The sequence below is a fragment of the Corvus kubaryi genome, unplaced genomic scaffold (assembly GCF_017639235.1).
Source record: "Corvus kubaryi isolate FWS band 111438036 unplaced genomic scaffold, C.kubaryi_AGA036_p1.0 37373, whole genome shotgun sequence".
In the NCBI taxonomy this organism is placed as follows: domain Eukaryota; kingdom Metazoa; phylum Chordata; class Aves; order Passeriformes; family Corvidae; genus Corvus; species Corvus kubaryi.
The window spans coordinates 1039238-1054546 of record NW_024581121.1 but is presented as its reverse complement, the minus strand read 5'-3'; the positions used below and the strand labels follow the sequence as shown (position 1 = coordinate 1054546).

Genomic DNA, 15309 nt, shown 5'->3' with positions numbered 1-15309 from the left:
ATAGAGGATGTAGAAGGGGAGAAAGCAGAGTACAGAACCATACTGCATTGTCAGGGGTTGTTAAAAAATGGTCATTTCTAGATTAATAGGTTGCAGTCCCATCACAGAATCCATTGGTATAAACAATTCCACTTATTCTAACATTTTGGAAGAGACACTATCGGGAAGAATTTCAGTCCTCACCATGTTTTATACTGGAGGTACAGTCACACTATTTCAGCCTGTAATTTTTTCTGTTTCTTGCAATGCCCAAATTACAGCTTTAATTCATTTTTCCATTGGGTTATAATGTATAGGAGAGCCTTGTAAGGGCTTGGACCAAAATCCTACAGATTTTTTCTGACTTTTCAGCCCAGTTGTCTGCCACAATCCCCATGAGACTTTATCGTCTAGAATTGTTACTTTCAGTTCAAAAGGATTTCCTTGCCTAGGAGTGTGTAATTTGGCTTGCTCAATCAGAACGTTTTTGCAGGTATCAGAGGCTTCTTCTTGTTTCTTTGTCCATTGCCAAACAACTTTCTTCCTGGTCCATTTCTGCTGTTTTAGCATTTGCCAGACAGTGTCTTGGTGTGAGCTGACAGAGAGATGAAAGGGAAGAATTTTTTTGCATAGGCATTGACTTCTGTCAATGATGAAACATTTTTGCTGTTAAGATCCTATTTATTTCCGATCATGGGACACTGGCTTGCGCAAGATCATTCCACATTTCAGTCCTCATCACACATGAGGTAAGTCTACAGTTTTGCCGGCTGATTTTCATTCACCACTCACACAGCTGGTTCTGAAATTAGAGCCCAAATTTCCCCTAAGGTATTTGCTAGGACACCTATATTACTAGTAGCACTGTGACTGCTGGTGTAATCAAGGTCTTCAATGAAACAGGTGCCCCTCTCAAAAGCTGCATTATGATACTTTTATGTACTGCTGCCCCATCCCTGTAATTAGAGCATGAGCCAGCCCCATCTGCTGCAGGAAAAGAAAACCTTCTTCCTTGAACATCAACTTCTGAGGGCACTAACTCATCAATGTCTGCACATGCTGTTAAAACTGCTGCACACAACCCTTGATACAGCACAGGGGTGGCAATATCCTGCCAAACAGGATCCCTGATACTTTGTCCCCAAGCACATCCCTGGTATATCTGATCCTTACTGCCTATAGGGCTTAATGGATTTTTTCACCAATTAGTAAGTGGACAGACACAGCCCCACTATTCCAAGCTCACAAAATCCATGTCAGTTTTTCTTCTGCTCTCTTCTGCTGGTAGATCTCCAAAAATTCCATTTTGGATTATAAGTGCACCCCTCCATCTAGCAGATCCCTCTGCCCCTCCATTTGTATGAGAGATTGTGCTTCTACCACCTCCCTTTCTGCTAAATCTAGCTAAAGCTCAACCTTGGAGTCTGAGGACTCACTCAAGATATTTCCATCCCATTCCTCAGGATCCTGTGAATATGATTGGGAAATATAAATCTTATTTTTCCCACATCTGTGCCTTTGTTTGTGAGCCATATGTACCACCACATATTGCCATTTTACAGTCGTTCTACACTGCATTGCTGCTCATAGCACCACTTTGCTGGAGTATCATTACATCTTGTGTGATTGCCTCTGCATCTTGTAAAGTCCTGACTTCCTTTTCCAACTCTCACATTGCTCTGCAATGCTGTAACTTCATGGTCCAAAGCTCTAAGAGGGGCAGCTAGCAACCATCTCCATCTCCCCACTAACTTGCAAGAAGGTTTTGATGCTCTTCTCCAGAGAGCATGTGCAGTAAATCCTTGTGTGCTGGATCTCTAAAAAGAGACAAAGGAAGTTGCAGCCCATGGCTACAGATGATCGATACCTTATCCATAGCTTATCCATAGCTTTAGACTGTGGTGTTTACGGGAAATGTGGATCTGTTGCTCTTTGAAGTGTATCAAAGAGGGTGACTGGCACCTGAGGGGGTGCTGATTTAGAGGATTCACTACCCAGCACCCATCTCTGCACAGACTTAGAAGAAACAAATATCCCGACTCTGGGTGTGGATCAGTTCCTGGCACACTCTGGGAAAGAACCCACCCTGGGGACGTTATGGTGACTCAGATGGGGTGGCCATAAGGCCTTGCCTGGATCATCTTACTGCCCCTGGCAATGGAGAATCAGAACAGACAGAACTCCAGTGGGCACCAGCCAGATGATCATGGACTCCTCCAAATCCTCTTCAGCATCATGGCAGTGAGCAAATCCAAAATGCAGTGCTCCAGAGATATCCAAGCAAGGGTGGAGGGGTGGATGGAATTCTTGGATTGGCAAGTGCACTGTTGTTCCTTTTTCCCATTGCTTTTACAAAAGGTGTAGGTTTATCAGTGTAACTGATCAGTGGGATCAATCTCCATGGAAGTCACAAGGAAACACGTGGTACTGGGCCTTAATCAATCAGTGGGGTGGGAGCAGTATAACTACTTAAGGGTCAAACTTTTTTACTGTAGAAAAGAAAGAATGGTGTTAGAGAAGAAGAAAGAAGAGGAATGGGCTGGACATTTGGGGGTCTTGGCCTGAATGTGCTATTTGTTGACAGGAGAGGTCAGTTATAAGAGGTAAATGTTATGATGGTGGAGGATTTTGACAGTGAGGGAAGGGGACCAGGGGAAAATATCAGGGCATGCCCAGTTGATACTCTGGTTCCAGTAAAGCTGGGGAATGAAACACTAGATTTTTGTATTGATAGTGGTGCCACACCTTCAGAAGTAACTTGCTGCAAGGGCCTGCTGAGAAAAGTTCCAATACAGATTGTTGGGGCAGCATTTCAGCCACTCCTACCAGCCATGGCATGTATAGTTGGTGACACTAAAGCAACTCATCGGTTTCTGTAATGCCCCCTTCCCTTGCTGGGATGAGATATATTTTGTAGCTTAAACACACAAACCCTTTAACCTTTTCTGAAAATACTGCGCAGTTTCACATTTCCACCTGAGACAGGCTGGAAAGCTCAGATCTACCTGTTAATGGGTAAACCATTGGAGGACGTTGGAGAAAATATTCTGGATGCCATTTCAAATGCAGTGATCCACATGGGCTACAGGAAAATGAGGAAAAGCAAAGAATATGTCTCCAGTTAAGAGGAAAAGCTCAGAACCAAAAGTTAAACCATTAAGAATGAATAAATATCCTATAAAGACAGAAGCACAGAAAGGTCTGAAACCATTGATATACACATTCTTACAATTCAGCATACTCAGACAATGTCAATCTGACTTTTAGATGCCTTCCTACAAGTAAAGAAGCCTTGTTCTTGAGCATGCAGATTAGTACAAGTTTAAGAGCAATCAATCAAATATGCACAGATATACACCCAACTGTACCAAATCCTTATGTCTTGCTAACCTCAGTGCCAAAAACAAACTGTTACCATACTGTTTTGGCCTTAAAGGGTGCTTTCTCTTGTATCCCAATAGACAAGCAAAGCCAAACCATCTTTGCCTATGAATGAGAAAATCTCTGTGACTGGAAGAAAGATGAAGTTGGACGGTGCTCCCTCAAGGACTCAAAAATAGGTCCACTTTATTTGGTGGTTTTAGCAAAAGAAGCAGAACAATGGAAAAAAGGTAACAGTGTTCCTCCTTTACAGCCTGTTGATGACATCCTAATTGGAGCTGACAAGGAACAAACCTGCTTGAAAGTGACCATAAGCCTGGGGAACTTTTTGGGACTTGCTGGAATTTCAAGACAAAAAAGGTAAGACCAATACCTTAGCTTTAAGGTATCAAAAGGACAACGAGATCTGGGAGAAGAAAAAAAGTAGCGATATTCCAAATTGCAGCTCCTAAGCCTAAAAGATAACTAACAGGAATTTTGTTAGTGGCGGGATTTTGCCCCATATGAGTTCAAAATTTTGGACAAATTGCCAACCCCCTTTATTTGGTAATCAAAGGCCCTGAAGAATTGCTGGAATGGCCCCGAGAATGTTGAACCAGTTTTAACACCATAAAGGATGCTCATGGAAGCACTGGCTTTAGGCCTTCCAGATTGGACTAAACCCTTTCCATGATGTGTGCACAAAAGGCAACAGGTAGCCTCTGTGGGGATGACACAGCTTCTTGGAAGTTGGCAAAGGCCAGTGGCATCCTTTTCCAAGTAACTGGATGGTCAGCATGCTTATGGGCCATAGTAGCTGCCACCCTAATGATACAGGAGTCCCAGAAATTCACTTTGGGATGATCACTAACTGTGCTAGTCTCAGATGCCATGCTGGCTATTTGGAATCCAAAGGGACATCACTGGATCTCTCTTAAGCTGACTGGCAAAATACCAAGCTGTGCTAATGAACCAGGGAGAGAAGTAGTCATGTGTATGATACCAACTTTGAATGAAGTAATTTTGCTCGCTACTGAAAGGCAAGGACCTTTTCAATATGACTGGCTGCACACCATGGAGCAGGTAGATGCCAAGTCAAGCACATTTAAGGGATGAACCTTTACAGGAACCAGTCAAAACCTGTGTGTTGGTGGCAGCAGATTTGTGAATACAGGTAAGTTACCCCTGGTGGGATGGAAAAGATCAGTGGTATCCCTGAGGGTCTGTGTCAAGGACCCCCAGGATGGCATTGACCCCCAGAGCATCATCCCGTGCCCACAAGTCTCCTGCCCTCACCTGCCTCGCTCGCTTCGTGGGCATCCAGCGCAAACACTGCCTGACCTGCGGGGCGGCAGAGCAGCCGGGCTTCAGCGCCTGCCTCACACCCGGCTGCAAAGGTAGGAACTCCCACAGCTTGGGGTCCCTCTCCCCAGAAAATGCCACGTCCCCCCTGACAGCCCCGTTTTCTGCAGGGTTGTATTGCAGCGAGTGCTACGCAGCCCTGAACAACACCTGCTCCGTCTGCATGGCCCCCCTGAGCTACCCGGACTCTGGGGATGAGGAGATGTGAGCAGAGGGATGCCAGGAGCCCACCCGAGCCTGGGGGGCTGCAGCAGGTGTGGGGGGCTGCAGCTGACCCCTGCCCTCTCTGCCCCTGCAGGGACTCCAGTGACGAGGAGACACCGGGGCTGTGGCTGGGAGCTGTGCGGTCGCCGCGGGGCCAGGAGCGAGGGCGGCTGCTGCGGCAGCGCATCAAGGACATGATAAAGGGCTGGAGACTCCCCTTCAGAACGGCCACCCGGGTGTGAGCCCAGCTGAAGGAGGAGGAAAAGAGCAAGGAGACTCTTGGACAAGACACAAGGAGACGGAGGCAACAGTGGGGTGGCCAACAAGAACAAATTGCTCTGCAGGTGAGGGCTGGCTGTGGGAGTGGCAATGTCCTCTGTCCTCCCCGGCACTGGGGATGCTGGATGCCAACACTGTGCTCCTCTGTCCCAGCAAGACTTCAACTACCAGCAGCAGGCCAAGAGCAGTGAAAGTGAGGGCAGGGCCCAGTGACAGCAGGATAGTGCCATGAGGCAGCAAAAACATGGGTGCGGGTGCTGGGATGTGGCTGGGGCCCCACCAGTGAGGCAGAAGCTGAGAGCCACAGGGTGGGGAAGGGCTGGTGAATAAAGTACCTAGTTGGTATTCTGAGTTGGCATCCAGTGTTCCATGGTGGTCCTGATCTTGTGATACCCCAGCTCCACGCTGCCCCTGGCTCTATCCCTGCTGTGACCCCAGCCTCTCAATACTTTCCAGCCCCCATCCCCAGCACCTTAGTGCCACCATCTCCATCCCCACTGTGCCTCCAGTCCCTACACATCCCTGTCCCCAGCCCTTATGGTTGTCCCCAGCCCTTATGGTTGTCCCCAGCCCTTATGGTGTCCCCATTCCCATCCCCGTGGTGCCCCCAGCCCCAAGCTGCCCCCCACCCCTCGATGTCCCTCTTCCCACACATGGTGCCCCTTCCCCATCCCTGTGGTGCCCCAGCCTCTCAATGTCCCTGTCCCCAGCCCCACAGTGCCCCCAATCTCGAGTTGCCTCGGGGCAGGGGTGCAGAATGGACAGACAGCTGGACGCGAGGGAAGTCCCTGCTTCTCCGTTTATTACCAAGCAGCCTTCGTTTTAAAAAAAAAACAAACAAACAAACACAAACAGACATACAGACAGGCAGAGGCGGCCCGGCGGGGCGGAGGGCCGCCCGCCCATGGTTTGTTTGGTTCCTGACACCAGAGAGGTTCAAGTAGCCGAAAAGGTTCAAGTTCACCATAAGGCACTTTAAAGCCATGACGGGAGCAGAGCCCCCCCGGCCCCATCACCCCTGCCGGCACCCCATGGCAGATGTGGGGCCGGGCAGCGCTGGTGGCTGGCAGCGGAGGGGCTGTGAGAGGGAATATATTACATCATCTTTTTAAATATAGATAAAACTCTTATTGTAGACAAATAGTGCCGGTCCCCTACACCCCCGGGGAGGCTGCGCCCCGCGGGGGGGCATGTGCAAAGGACAGAGGGGTGACCGTGGGGGCCCGGCCACCCCAGGGAAAGGGGGTCCCACAGGGCCGGGGGATTTCAGAAGGGGAAAGGGGCCGGGGGGGGCCAGGGCTGCCCCGCACCCGGGTGGGCTCACCCGAATAGTGCAACCAAGAGAAAGCAGCCGGGAGTGCAGGGGCGAGGGGGGCTCGCCGGGGGGGGGCTGCTCGGAGTGGGGAGGTGGGGACAAGCTATGCACAGCGCAGGGCAGTGGCCGCCCTCCCACTGGGGAGAGGTTGGGGGCTCTCCCCAACTGGGGGGGGGCCTCGGTCCATGGGTGCCCCTGCCCGGTCCTGGCATCCACGAGGGGTTTGGTGGAGGGACATCCAAGTCCCAATCCCCCCTTCGCCCACCTGGGCATGACCAGGTGGGCCCGGGCACGCTGGGGGGTGGTAGGGGCCCCCCACCCCCTTGTGCAAATCGGCCGAGGGGAGTTTCCCCCTTTGCATAACTAGGAATGAACCGTGACGGGAAAAACAGGAACAGAAACCCCAGTGGGCACGGCACAGCTCGGCATGGAACGGCACGACACCTGCCGCTGCATCGGCCCTATGCCGTCTCCACCGGCACGGCGCCATCTGGCTGCGGCCCTTCCTCACCCTCCGGCTCCTCTTCCTCCTCCTCGGGCTGCCCTGGAGGCCAGTAGCGGGCAATGGAGAGGCGCAGCCCCTCCAGCCGCCCATTGGAGAGGTCGAGGCCAGGGGTCCCAGCGGGTGGTGGAGGCGGCTCATCGCGGCGGCGGCGGCGGGTCCGCACCTCCAGGCAGTTCTGGCCCTTGAGGTGCCGCTGGAGGTGGTCGTCCTTGGCAAAGGCCTTGTGGCAGAGGTAGCACTCGTAGGGCCGGGCGCCTGTGTGCAGGTGCATGTGGTTCTTCAGGTCATAGCTGTGCAGGAAGCGGGCACTGCAGTGCTGGCAGGAGTAGGGCCGCTCACCTGTGTGCTTCCGCATATGGATCTTCAGTTTGTCATTCCTGGAGTTGGGACACACAGGGAGATATTGGCATTGAGTAGCTGACATGCCACCCAGCCATAGCAGGAAGGGCAGTGGTGCTGAAGTCCCAGAGCAGGGATGCTCTGCAGGGCAGAGGGGTCTAGGGGCTTGACAGGGCAGGGGACCGTTGAACGGCTGCATGGCTGAGATGCAGCTGGGTGCTGGCAGGGGGGATGCTGCTGGGTACCCTGGGTAGTCTGGCAGTGCTTACATAGTGTGGAAGACTCCCTTGGACCTGCATTACACCATGCCAGGGCTGGCAGACGAGGTGTTATGGGTGCCCATCAAGTATCAAGCCTTGGTTGATCTGGCAGCACTCAGAGAGTGCAGAACACCCCATTGACCTGACTTCACCAGCAGGTATGGCAGAGGGGCACCACAAAGGATGCTACTGGGTACCTTATATCAGTCCAGCAGCACTCATGAGCTGCAGAAGGCCCCATAACCCACTGCACCCCAACAGAGCTTGCAGGGGGTGCCATGGAGGATGCCATTGGGTACCCTATGTTGGTCCAGAGCACTCATGGAGTGCAGAAGACCCTCTGAATCTGCACTGCACTGGCAGGACTGGCAGAGGGGTGCTGTGCAGTATGCCATCAGACAACCCAGCAGCACTCAGGGGATGCAGAAGACCCCATGGACCATGCCAGGCCTGTGACCAGGCCCCCCTAGGACTGGCAGGGGGAGTGCCATAGGAGATATCATTTAGTACATGTCAGGCAGGGAGAGTCCATCCAGCAGCACTCACCGTGTGAATCGGACTCCACAGATCTGGCAGGCAAAGGGCTTCTCGCCCGTGTGCGTGCGCATGTGGCGAGGCAGCTTGCCGGCACCATGGATGACCTTGTGGCAGACAGGGCACTCCTGGGGCATCTGTGAGCGGCGCTTGCGCACCAGCTTGTCAGGGCTATCGAGCCCAGGCACCAGCGACTCATGGTGCAGCGAGCTCAGATATGCCATCAGGTCGGGGTCGATGGCGTCATCGTCAGAAGCGGCCTCATCAGGGGATAGGGGGGGCTGGTAGGGGAAGGGGAAGGGGTGTGGAGGCAGCTCCTCCTCCTCAGGCAGCTCAAAGCTGTCATAGGGCAGGGGCAGCCCCTCAGGCAGAGGTGGTGAGGGCAGTTGTGGGGGCGGCTGGGGGCTGCCAGAGCCCTCAGCCTCGGTGGGTGGCTCCTCGGCATGGTTGTTGAGCCGGGCACCACGGGCTTGCAGGAACTTGCGGGTCTTCTTGCTGCGGCGGGCGGTGGGGCGGGGGGGTGGTGGGGCAGGCACCTCACCCTCGGGGAGGGCGGAGAAAGCCTCCAGGTAGCGGCGGGCACGTTCGCAGTCGCCATCATCAGGGCCAGGTGCCTCCAGCCCACTGCCCTGCAGGATCTCCACACAGGCAGCAATGACACAGGGGATCTCCAGGAGCCGGGCAGCACGCAGCACCTCGCCCATGTTGGCGCTGCTGATGGTCAGCGTGGCTGTGTAAGCAAACTCCAGCAGCGCACCCAGTGCCTCTGGCCCCACAAAGTCCAGCTCACAGACCTCCTGCCCTGGCCCCGGCCCTGCAAAGAGCTTCTTGAAATAGCGGCTGGAGGCAGCCAGGACAGCACGGTGGGTGCGGTACTCCAGCCCCTGTGTCTTGATGGTGACGTCGCAGAGCAGCCCCAGCTGCCGTTGCTCGTTCAGGCAGCTTAGCAGCTCGCTGCTGTGCTCAGGGAAGGGGATGCCGATTAGGTCGTCCTCTGGGCTGGCCATCGTCCTCACCTGCAGGAAGGATAGGATGCTGCCTGACTGATACAGGAACAACCTGGGAGAGAGCACTTGGAAGAAACACTGCAGCTGGAGCATCGCTGTCACAAAGCCAGGGCACAAGGAACCCTCCATATACATGCTGGGTGGCACTGGGGTTTCAGCGGGACACTAAACTGGGGCAGGCTTGGGGCCCGCAGTCTGCCCTCAGTCCCCTCCATGCTGTGTCGAGGTTGGCGGGCACAGGCCCCCTGCCACAGGCCCCCTGCCACAGGCCCCCACGCTTCCTCCACTACCACCAGCACCCAGCCGCCCGCACCGCCACAGCAAAGGGGGAAATCTCAGCGTGGTGCCTTTGAACAGCACCAAAGTGCAGCATTTCCTGTGCCAGCCCACCCACAATCCCCCCCCAGCCCACTGTCATGGCCAGGCGCAGCCACTGGCTCCCAGCAACCCATCCTGGGAACGAGGGCCTCACTGGCAGCAGGCACAGGTAGGCGGGCGAGTGCTGGGAAGAGCACCCTGAGGGCTGGGGGCCGCCCCATGGAGCCCAGCTGGGCTGGGAACAGGGGCCACACTTCCTGCCACGGCAGATTAGGATCAGCACCCGTGCCGCCGGTTCCTGCCCCCGCTCCTGGTCGGGACTGGGCCCCCTCCCTCCCCCTGTGCCCCAGCCCGGGGCCACTCCTCACCCAACCAAGCCCAGCCTGCGCCAGTCAGGCCTTTCCCACGCTGCAGCTGGCAGAGCTTGGCCTCAGCCCTAAACCCAGCACTGCTCGCACTCCCACTGTTGTCCCCATGGCGCACCACCAAGGACCCACATGTTCCTGTGGAGCCAGCACAGGTGGCAAGGGGGAGCCCATGACCCTCACAACCTGCAGGCAGGGTGCAGGCAGCAGTGGCAGTTCCAGGGCTGCAACCTGCCCTCCGACACCATGCCCAGCTATGGCCCTTGAGGCCAGCCAGGCTGCTGGGTGATACCGGCACTGCTGGGTGACAGTGGGACGGGAATCCAGCAACTGCAGCCTGGGGGAGGCAGAGATGGGTACCACCTCTGGGTTGTGACTCTTGGTGCTGCCAGAGCTGTGCCATGCCAAGCCAAGCCATGGTGGACAGCGGCACGTGGCACTGGGCATCGCCAAGCCATGCCAGGCAACGCTGAGCCATGCCAGGCCCATCCACCCCAAACCCACCACACTGTGCCAAGCCACACTCTGCCGTCGGCAGGCAGGCGTGGGGGACGTGCCCCCTCTTGCCCATGGAGGGGCGGCGCGGCCGACGGCCCCCGGCACAGGGGCCCATCCCCAAGCCGGCCGCTCCCTGCGCTTGGGCGGCCGCCAGCTGGGGCTGCCTCGGCAGGCAGCTGGGAACGGCCCCGGAGCAACCGGCTGCGGAGCCGCCCCAGCCGCTGCCGAGCAGGCCCGACCGGCATGGCAGGCAGCAGCCGCCCCTGAAACTGGGAGCCAGGCAGTGCCGACCGCCTGGGATGCTGGCGCCAGCACCCATGGCCAAGCCCCCCTCCTTGGCAGGAGCCCATCCCACCACTGGTTGGGGTCCCCTCTGCCTGCTGAGGCGGGGGTGATCGGATTAGGGGTGATTAAACCATCAGGGCCCTGGGAGCCAACAGGCAGTGACAGCCCCCAGTGGGATTAGGCAGGATTAGCTGCAGGGGCAGGATTAAGATGGGGGGGCAAGTACCCCATGCCACAGCTTGGGCAGCTGGAGAGGGATGACAGGGATGTGGCACCTGCCAAGGGTGGCCCAAAGCCCCACAGACCCCCAGGACTGTTGCAGGCAATGGTCACAGGATAGGGTGGCACTGTGTCCTCCCTTCCAACACTGCCTCCCCCAGCGATGGCACCAGGACAGCCTCCCTTCTGCCCTTGTCCCCACAGCACCTCCAGCCCCACAAGCTCTGGGCACAGAGCACTCACAAGACTGATGGCACCCACTGGGACGTGGGTGGTGTCTGGGCGCAGGGCAGCAGCTGAGACCCTGTCATATCCCAGCGGGTGGGGGGGTGCTCTGAGGGATGGGCACAGCCACCAGCCTCACTATGTCACAGTGCAGGTGGACACAGCCTCAGTGCTGCCAATGCCGCAGAACCCACCAGCACAGGTCTGGTAAGGGAGTTGGGACCCCTGCGAGCAGCCACAGGACCCGATGCCAGCAGACATGGCTGCAGGGCTGGGGCAGGGTGGGGGCGAGGTGGCGGTGACAGGAGGGGGATTTTCCATCGCACTAAACCGCCTGTTACGGCTCCTTTGCTGACACCCCCACCCCCCCGCACATCCTCCTCACTGGAGCGAAGTCACATGCTGAGCGGGCGCTGCCGTCGAGGAGATCACCGCAGTGATAAGGAAATGGCGGAGGATGAGGTGTGAGGGGACTGGAGCCACCCCCGGCCCCCCAGCATTCCCTGGCTGGTGCTGGAGATGGTGGCTGGGAGGGAGCAGGTGGTGATGCCCATGTCCTCGCCATGCCAGAGCTTTCTCAGTGATGTCAATGCTGTGGCTGGGCACATTGCAGCTGCAGCAGCCAAATGGGACTGAGGAAAGGGGGAGTTGCTCCCCATGCTGAGCTGGCTCCCATGCAGGGCGGGTGGCAGCACGAACAATGCCTGCCCAGGTCACCCTGACATCCCTCTGCCAGCCCATGCTGCCTGGAACAACCATGGCCAGGCTCCACCCACCTGCCAGCTCCCTCCGTCCTAGGGGTCCAGCCACCCAGCCAGAGCCACAGACACTGGGGTGGGGCCCCTGCAGCACCCATCCTGCATGGGGATAGGCTGCATCCCATGCCACCAAACTGGGATGGTGCCCTGGATGAGGGCAAAACGCCAGCCTGCGCTGAGCACTGGGCCATGGCTTGGGGACGGTGGGAGTTGTGAGGTGGAAAGGGGTGTCTGGGGGGGGATCTCCCGAACTGTTCCCCCATGGGGAAGGAGGGCAGAGGTCCTGGGGAGTACAGTCCCCCCCCCTGGGCTGCTGCCAAGTACCCCTGCTTTCAGTCACAAGAGTCACAAATGCTGTCGAGGGACTTCACAGCCACATTGGGGAGAATGAGTCACCCAGGAAGGGGAGCGCAGCGCAGCGCAGCGTCGCCCTGGCCCCTCACCCTGTGGGGCCCCTCACCCTTTGGGAACGTGGACCCAGGAGTCCGGGCTGTGCAACTCCCCCACCCTGCTACTGCCCTGGTTGAAGCCGATGGGGAGCAGCAGTGGCCCTGGTGCCGATGGCCACAGTGTGGAGGGTGGTGTGGCTGCAAGGCAGGGGCTTTGTAGTCCCTCTGCCTGCCCAGCAGGGAAGGTGGCGGCCGGGCTCCGGCTCAGCTGGTGACCCTACAGCAGGCACATGCCGGCGGTCCCACTGCTGGAGGGAGTGGGAAAGCAGCACTGCTCTTTGAAAGAAGAAAAGAACGAGCAGAGACAAAAGGAAATGGTTTGGAGATTAAAGAGGATAAACAGTCCCCCACCCCACAGCACTGAGAGCGAGCCCCATGGCACTGCTCAGACCCCCTGATACTGGCCAGCTCACCCACAGAGCTCCCAGGCACAGCCGTGTGCTGCGCAGCCATGGCACATTAGCCATCGGCACTGAAAAAGGGGTTGGGGCGCTGTGGCCCAGGACTGCCTCAGCGCCCAGCCGGCACTGCACCTGGGGCCCAGTGCCAGCCCGGTGTGATAGCTGCCATGGAGGCTGGGCACAGGCATCCCTGTCACAGTGGAGCAGGACTAGCGACGTTGCCAGAACCACTCCTGGCATCTGTGGCAGGGACAAGAAGCAAAGTCGCCATGCCGCCCACCCAGCCTGCTGGAACTGTGCTGGCATCCTGGCCCCCTACTGCTGCCAAAACCTACCCCACTGCCACATCCAGCCGCCTGGCATTGCCACTGGGGATGTGGGCCCTGCTCTGCCAAACCAAAGTGACCCAGATCTTGCCACTCGTCCCTTCCCGTCCCATCCCGTCCCGTCCCGTCCCATCCCACCAGCAGCAAGGGTGGTGTAGGGCTCAGGCAACACCAACATCCCGCAGCCTGCTGGTGCCAAAGCAGCTGGCCCAGCTCTCCTAGTGCCCAGTGGTACCACACTGGGTCCCCACCACCCTGGCAACTTCCTCCACCATACCGGTCAGTGATGGCAGGGTGGGTGTGTAGCTCACCTGCCCTGGGTCCTGGCGTGGCTCAGCGCTGCGTCGCGGCCGGGCTGGCGGCCCGCGAGTGGCAGGGAGGGGAAGGCAGGGTGCTGTGTGAACTTGGCCCCGCTCCCCGCTGCACTTGAGCTCAGGATCCCACCTCAAAAGGAGTCGACGCCCACACCCCGGGTCACGCACCTCCCAGCCCCACTTCCCAGAACACACACGGCATTAACCCTTTGCAGCCGGCACCGCGCCGTGGGGCGCCAACCCGGAACCGGGCAGGGGGCATCCCCTGGCCCAGTCCCACGGGAGAAAATTGCCAGCACTGCCAGGACAGGCACTCCGTACCATAAGTATGCCTTCCTCACCACTGGCATTGTCTCCAAGCTGTCTGCCCCTGCCCCCTGTGCCGAGGAATCATACAGGCCCTCACCTTCTCCTCCGCCCCAAGGCAGGGTGCTGGGTGCTCGCCACTGGCCGTGGCCAGCCTGGCCGAGCTGGGAGGGCGCCTGCGCTTGGTGGGAGCAGGGCTGGGCTCGGTGCAGCATGCTGCAGCCTGCCCGGCCAGCCCTGGAGCCACCCCCTGGTCCTATGGATTCCTGTCCTGCTCTACCCTTGGAGCAGGTTCCTGAGGTCCCATGGGGAATGTGGGAAGCAACGCCGGCCCAGCTGGACTATGCTGCCTGATCCCCTCCGCTCCTTGGGCAGGGGCACTCGTGGGCCCCCCAGCCAGGCTGCAGATTCACGCAATCCCCCCATAATTACACCCTCTGTGTCCCCAGCTAAACAGCAATTAGCAGCCTGGAGAGCGTGCCCCACACCCCACCACCAGTACCAGCACCCGCCCAGGCCACCCACGCCAGACTGGTCAGGGGCACCTGCACTGCAGCACCCTGGCATGGCCCTGGATAGGCTCCAGGCACCATGCTGGTGCCGTCTGTAGCAGGAGGCCAGGCAGAAAGGGGAAGAGCCCCACACCAGCTGGACAGCAACGGGCCTCTGGCCCAGCCCCAGCAATGCTCACAGAAAGAGCTGGGTTGTGCAAGAGCCCGTGGGCAGGCAGCGGAGATGGCAGGTGGGCAGAGGGGCATCGCCAGCGTGCCCTCCATGGTATCCCACCTCTCCCATCACTGTGGACCATGTGCTGGGCAGGAGCCAGCTGTGGTACCACGGGTTGCCCAGTGCCTGGAGTGCAGGCAGCACACAGCCAGTGGCAGCAGGGTTGTGGGCAGCATCGCCCACCACACTGCCACAATGCTCCAGGCTGACCAGCTGCTCCAGTGGGGGGCACAAAAGAGGGCACAGCCCTGGACAGTGTCCGTGAGAGGAAGGGAGGGAGGACGGAAGGGAGGAGGGAGGGATGTGGCACCTGCTGCCAACCCTTCCCCTGCCCTTTGTTCCCCATAAAGGAGGGGAACGGCGCCAGTCCCCCCTGGCCCAGGTGTGCCAGGTGCTAAGGGCGGGAGATAAGGTGGGCGAGGCGGGCAGGGAGGGGCATGGCACGGCATGGGCACGCAGCCCTGAGTCAGGGTTCCTACTGGTGGCCAGGATGGGGTGAGTCACTGTGGCCCCCCCACCCTGGGGGTGTTGCAACCACCCAGGTGCTGGCCACAAACTGCTGCTTGCCTTGGCTGAGGGGCTGAGGGGCAACTTTCATCCATCCATCCATCCATCCATCCATCCATTCTCCTCCAAGCTCTACCCTTGCCTTGGCCAGTGGCACCCTGACCAGTGTCACCAATGATGGGACATGGCCTCATCCCAGCTCCTCTTCCAACAGCAGGAAGGGCAACCCCATCTCCTGCATCACCTCCTGACAGAGAGCAGCAACCCGACCTGCCATGGCATGGGGTGCCATGGCCACACATCCCTCAGGACAGATGTGGCCTCTGTGTGTCACCTCTGGCCTTCCCAATGTGCCAAGGAGATGGCTGAGGCACAGGCAGGAACATGCAAGGGGGAAGGACAGATGGATGGATGGATGGATGGAAGGAAGGAAGGAAGGAAGGAAGGAAGGAAGGAAGGAAGGAAGGA

At 57.9% G+C, this 15309-nt stretch overlaps 2 protein-coding genes across 7 annotated transcripts in view; one reads left to right on the top strand and one right to left on the bottom strand.

Annotated features, from left to right (window-relative positions):
• Nucleotides 1–4159: 4159 nt before the first annotated feature.
• On the top strand, nt 4160–5412 carry DCST2 (DC-STAMP domain containing 2). The gene is made up of 3 exons (XM_042034574.1): nt 4160–4736; nt 4812–4905; nt 5000–5412. Exons 1-3 carry the CDS (start codon nt 4583–4585, stop codon nt 5145–5147), a joined length of 396 nt encoding a protein of 131 aa, XP_041890508.1. The 5' UTR covers nt 4160–4582; the 3' UTR covers nt 5148–5412.
• Nucleotides 5413–5969: 557 nt separating this feature from the next.
• The window catches only part of ZBTB7B (zinc finger and BTB domain containing 7B), a 13999-nt gene continuing 4659 nt past the window's right edge, over nt 5970–15309 (bottom strand). For 4 of the 6 annotated variants that reach the window (XM_042034473.1, XM_042034468.1, XM_042034472.1 and 1 more), the window contains exons 2-3: nt 8150–9153; nt 5970–7381 (exon numbers count right to left, since the gene is read on the bottom strand). In XM_042034473.1, the coding sequence (XP_041890407.1) occupies nt 6961–7381; nt 8150–9144 (1416 nt within the window). In that variant the 5' untranslated portion in view covers nt 9145–9153 and the 3' untranslated portion in view covers nt 5970–6960. Of the gene's footprint in view, nt 7382–8149; nt 9384–13299; nt 13703–15309 lie in introns of those variants that run through there. The other 2 variants (XM_042034470.1, XM_042034467.1) reach the window with 2 other exon arrangements.

Excerpts from the sequence above, each read along its gene's own strand:
- DCST2 (XM_042034574.1), top strand. The coding sequence starts at position 4,583 with ATGGCATTGACCCCCAGAGCATCATCCCGTGCCCACAAGTCTCCTGCC. Across the intron at positions 4,737-4,811 it reads CCTCACACCCGGCTGCAAAG|GGTTGTATTGCAGCGAGTGC; the intron begins GTAGGAACTCCC and ends CGTTTTCTGCAG. Across the intron at positions 4,906-4,999 it reads GACTCTGGGGATGAGGAGAT|GGACTCCAGTGACGAGGAGA; the intron begins GTGAGCAGAGGG and ends CTGCCCCTGCAG.